Here is a 5,385-nt window from a genome sequence, read left to right as displayed (position 1 = left end):
TGGGCAGCCACATCCCAGATAAACTGCTCCTGAGATCGGGGAGGGCAGATGAGACTCTTCAAGCAGCAGAAAAAACATTGCAAAACCTGCTCCACTCCCCCCACCCTGTCTCAGCAGTAACCAAGGCAGCACAGTGAGGTGATGACCTGTCCTCTGCTTTTAAAAGTAATTCTAGCATTTTCTAACTTTTCCTGACTTTCTGTCTCTTTGCCTCTCTTACTATTAAATCAAAATATATCAATTTTTTGGTATCAACATTTAATCTTGTTTGTTTTTATCTTGTTTTCAGCAATATTTTGAACCTTCAAAGTTCCTGCTGTTTTATACACAGAGTCTTAGTTTTCCTTGCTCTTCTGGGTTTAAACTAGTTTGTAACACCCAGGAATGATACTTTGGTCTGCAAATATTAACCTTCATTGCTTTGTGTTATCCCTGTGGACTTCTGGCCTTATTGTGGCTGTAGGAGACTGTAGGACATTGGCAAGAGCTCCAAGGGGAAACCACCAAAGTCTGAGCATCCCCAGGGATGACTTTACCCAGTGCCATGTGGGGAGGGGGAGCTCCTGTGAGCAGGGCTGTGGGATGGGTGATGCTTGACTGGTGGCACAGGACTGGCATGCTCTGCCTGTGGGGGAAAGTGTTGATTATGCTTGAAAATGGAAAGGAGAAGGTAGTGTTTTGTAATTAGAAATCTCATTTAAGAAATTTACAAAAACTTCTACGAAGTTGTTTAGTTAAAAGATAGAAAAATAAAATACCCAAAACTGACCCACAGATTAGGATGGCTTGGCTGCAGCCTGGCCACATGTCTGCTCAGCTCTGCAGGCACTTGTACAGCTCCTCTCCAAGGCCTGCACAGCTCCTGCTGTGACACAGGCAGTTCTGTGTCCCTGTGTGACTGGTGAGGCTGCCCTCCATGGCAGGCTGGAGCTTGGGGCTAGTCCATCTTCCTGGGGGCACAGCCCTCCATCTCCAACAGCTCGGGCCAGCCCTCGTATTTATTTGTCTCTCTATCATTTTTAATGTGCTGCAGGAAAAAGAGAGAGAAAGAGAGAGAGGGAATGAGGAGGCTGGAGCAGTGCAAGTCTGCAAGGTGGCAGAAGCTGCAGCTGGGGACAATGCCACTGCTCCTTGTCCTCTGCACACAGGTGCAGCTCGGGGGGTGCCATGAAGAGGATGGAGCCTGCAGAGCTCCTGGCAGGGAGGGCCATGTACCTTTTCAAAGGGGCTCTTGTTCATCAGCCCCTTTGCTCCCAGGAAAATCCAGTTGTCCCTGAAGCCCAGCGTGCCCACATGGCTGCTGCCCAGCTCCGTGAAATACTCCCGCACTCTGGCATTCATCCTGAAAGAGGGAAAGGAGGTGTCACTGTGGTGCCAGCTGGGTGTCCCCTCTTTCCCCGTCTCCGTTGGTGGCAGCAGCATGCCCAGCTGCCCCAGCTGTGTGGTTTTGGGGAGCCCGGTGTTGCTTCTGTGGGCAAACTCACTTTGTGGCAGCATCGTCGTAGCTTGCTGTGAGCACAAGGGTGCCACGCTTGATCCCTTGGAGGAAGGTCTGCAGCTTGGTAACATCTGAGAGAGAAAAAGGGGGTTTAGGAGGTACTTCTGCATGGTAGCTGGGGGGGCCTCCTCTGGGCTGCTGGGAAATAACCTGACTGTGCTGGTGCTAGCCAGGATTTGGGGGAATGGGGGGCTCCCAAATGATGCATTCCCCATCCTGTGTTCTCTCCTGGGCTCTCCTGCAGTGCACAGAACTGATGCCCTCCTTTTGCAGGGTGGAAATTCCTCCTAAACTTTGCTTGCTAACTCTAAAATCCAGCTGTGTAAATTTACCTCCCAACACAAGAAATGAACCTGCCTATCCTCAGAGGCTCCTTCCCTGCCATCGTGCTAGCTGGACCGGGGGAATTTCTCCTCATCCCGTGTCTGTGGGATGCTTGAATCCAAGGCCCCATCTAGTGGCACACGAGCTGACTGCTGCTTTCTTCCCTGAGCATCTCACTCACAAACTTGGCTGGAGATCTCATTATATTGGTGATTCTCCTTAAAATCAGAGTTACCAAGAGCAGGTTGCAAACCCACGGGGGCCCTGTCTCCCTGAGCTCCCTCATTTATCCTGCTGTGAAAGGCAGGGGAATGAGCAGCTGCTCAGCCACCAGTGTGCCAAAACTGAGTTACAGGTTGCAAAGTATCAGGATTAGTGTATCCTGATCTCAGAAAGTACTTTTCTCAAGTGCCTTGGTTTATTCAGGTGAGTGAAATCATGTTTTCCAGGCTACTACATGCTTGTAAAAGGAGCAAGAAGCCAATCTTGGATGTGGAAGCATTGTGAGGACTCCAGGCTTGATGGCCTCAGGGGAAGCTGGGCTTTTACCACCCCGACTGGTCAAAGCCCACTTGACTTTATCATTAAATACATGGCAGAGAAGCAGCTGCAGCAGCCAGCAGTGCTGGTGTGAGCCCTGGCTGGGAGCCACCAAGGGGCAGGGTGACTGAGCTTACCTCCAGTGTACATGTCGAAGGCATCAGTTTTCAGGAGCTTCCCAGTTGTTCCTGAAAGGTTAAAATTGAAAACACAGCACAGTGAGTTTGCCCTGGGGTGGCTCTGGGCCTTGCCTGGCCATGAGCAAACTGCTTTGCTGTTCCCTCAGTGTGTTGTGGCTGCTGCTATGGCCACTGTGCTGCTTGGAGGAGTTTGTGGAGCTGGTTGTGCACAACCCAAGTGGGTCTGTTCCCTTCTCACTGGCAGTGCACCATGATTGTGGCTGTGCTCCCCATGCACCACCAGGTCGATGTGCTTTGGGCTCAGCCTCAGTGCCTGGGATGGGGTTTTCAGTGGCCTGTGCTTTCCTGGGGAAGGAAGGACCCTGGCAGTGGGGAGCAGGGGGTCAGTGCCTTCTGACTCACCATTCACCAGTGCAATGTTCAGGCCTCTGCCAATGTTGTTTTTCACGCTGCTCATGAGGCTGGAAAGGAGAGCAGAGAGCACTGGTGAGTGCAGGGATGCCCTGGAGATGCTGACACCACTGAAACTGTGGTGGGATGCCGTGGCTGTAGATAGCAAAATAACCAAAAGTGGTAGCAAATAAATCTATTTATATTTTTTCTTTTAGCCACTAATACTGTGATGGCCATTGATGTGCTTGGCAGAGGCCAAACTTGCCCTCTTGGAGGCCAGGCCAGCCAGGGCTGCCTTGTCCCTGCCATGTGCTGCTTACACTAAGTCTTCAAAGCAGATCGAGGGTCCCACCACATTTGCAGCACCACTGATGATCTTGAAGGCAAAATGATTCTGGGGGCAGCTCCTCTGGTTCCCACACTTGTGCCGGGGCAGCTTCTCACCTGTGAGGGAGGAGTGGAGCTGAAGGTCATGGCTTGGTCCCCTTGGGGGGACACTGGCTGTGTCCCTGAGGGGCTGAGAGGGGCTGGACTGGGATGTACTGGCCCACCAAGGAGGCAACACCTGGACCAGTTTATTCCATGAAGGAGGCTTGTCCTGGGGCTGGGACCAGCTTCTTGTTTGGGGTTTATGGTGGCAAGGCCAGGTGCTGCTCCAGGTGTGACACATGCTGTGTGCCAGGAGCATTCAGAGATGGTATCCAAGGCTTTTCTGCCCACAGCTTCCCCATTCTTGGCCAAGGCTGGGGCCTGCCAAAGACCCCACTGCTGTGTGCAGTAACAAAATCCCCCGTGTTTGGGAGAGGCGGATTTTTGCCTTAGGGAAGGGGCTCTTGAAGGAGATCCCAGGCTTCCACCATTACCCTGAACCCTGGAGTTGTGTGATGAAGTCGAGAGCAATACTCACTGCTGGGCTTCTTCGGGGCACCTGTGGGTATCAAGAAGGAGGATTAGACACCCTGAAGGAGCAGCTGTCCAGGCACCAGCTCTGTAAAACTGCTTCTCATGGCTGCAGGCATCCCTGGACCCACCCACCCCAGTGCAGCTTCACACCACACACCACACACACCTCATACCACACACCACACATCCCTTCCCTGCCCTGGTGGTCAGAGCTGGTGGCTGAAGCCTCATCCAGAGGCTGCAAATCCCAGTGCTCAGGGCAGCTGTGCCCAGCTCTGGGGCTGGCTCACACCCTGGAGCCTCTCCCACCGTCCCTCCGGAGCCCCCCGTGCCTCACCGAGCCAGCTGCGCAGGCTGATGGCTCTCCAGCTGTGCTGGAAGTAGGTGTGCATGAGGAACCAGGTGCCCAGCAGGGTGAGGAGCAGCAGCATGGCCCGGATCACACCTGGGAGTGTGAGAGGGGCAGGGTGAGAGCTGCAGGAGGGGCAGGCACCACACCACCCCCCTGGTTTATTTGGATTTGATCCGTGTGTCCCCAGGTTAGCAGGCACAGGGTGACAGCCAGTGCCTGCACGGTGTGGGAAGGCAGCTCACAATCCCTCACCCTCCAAATGGATTCTGATCTCTTAATTACCATCTCCAGGGTATGTGGTGGGGCTCACATAGGCATTTCTGCTCTGCTGGGAGGCACTATTCATATTTCTCTCTGTGTTAAAGTAAATCTGATAATTACTCAGAAGGCTGTGTAAATCCAAATATTTCTTATGTTCCCCGTGCTGGGAAGGCTGCTATCCCCCAATTAGTCACTAGCTACAGCAGAGCAGCTGCTGGTACAACTGTGATTGGCATTTGGCTTTAAAGCAGCGCTCATCAGAGCAAAACGTTCCAGTCCTGCATGGAAAGAGAGCAGAAAAATGTACTTTTATTGCAGCTGAATGGCTCTTATGGAACCAGGAACGTCTCAATAGCCATCTCTTCCCAGTCACAGAAGGTTTCACTGGGAAAAATACAACAGGCTGAAATCGACACAAATCTTGTAAAAACCTGATGCTTACACAAAGGCCCTTTCCCATGTCCCTGGCAGGGGAAGGGCAGGGCTGCTGGGCCTGGAAGGCATCATGTAAATGAGAAGGATGCATAAAGAACCACAGAAACCCAGAGAAAAGTAAATGTGTCCCTCCTTACTTGTTACCCGCATGGTGGTGGGCAGGAGCACAGCTGGGAAGGACTGACAGCCACAGGTGACCCTGAGGAAAGAAGGCAATGCCTTAAAGAGTGCCTGTGACCCACCAAAGCCAGGCAGGTTCTAGGTGAGAAGGTGATTGCTATGTTCAGTCACATTTGCCATAGTGAGGACGTCATCAAAGAAATGCAAACTCCTACCACGCAGAAGGTCCCACCCTGATTAAACCCTGGAGCAGCTGCACTGCCTGAGCTTCCTTCTGGAGCCTCTGAACCCTCCCCGGGTCTGCTGCCCCCTGTGCTCCCCGTTCATGCCCTGGAGCAGCCTTTTCTGTTCTCCTGGTAGCAATGAGGACGCTTTCAATCACATTTTCTTCTGGGATGATGCAGGGTAGATTTCAAATA

General features: G+C 52.5%; 1 protein-coding gene across 1 annotated transcript; it reads right to left on the bottom strand.

The window, feature by feature from the left end:
- Positions 1-937: 937 nt before the first annotated feature.
- On the bottom strand, positions 938-5,002 carry FAM3D (FAM3 metabolism regulating signaling molecule D). Its single transcript, XM_054280967.1, has 9 exons — positions 4,984-5,002; positions 4,136-4,243; positions 3,803-3,823; positions 3,216-3,339; positions 2,905-2,963; positions 2,500-2,550; positions 1,485-1,569; positions 1,216-1,342; positions 938-1,027 (listed from the first exon to the last, which is right to left on the bottom strand). The coding sequence occupies exons 1-9, from the start codon at positions 4,994-4,996 to the stop codon at positions 938-940; spliced, it is 678 nt and encodes a 225-aa protein (XP_054136942.1). The 5' UTR covers positions 4,997-5,002.
- Positions 5,003-5,385: the final 383 nt, after the last annotated feature.

This window comes from Melozone crissalis, unplaced genomic scaffold, assembly GCF_028551555.1.
Source record: "Melozone crissalis strain CALT ecotype California unplaced genomic scaffold, PUWL_Pcris_2 ptg000029l_1, whole genome shotgun sequence".
NCBI classification, from domain to species: Eukaryota; Metazoa; Chordata; class Aves; order Passeriformes; family Passerellidae; genus Melozone; species Melozone crissalis.
This window is presented reverse-complemented; position numbering and strand designations above follow the sequence as displayed.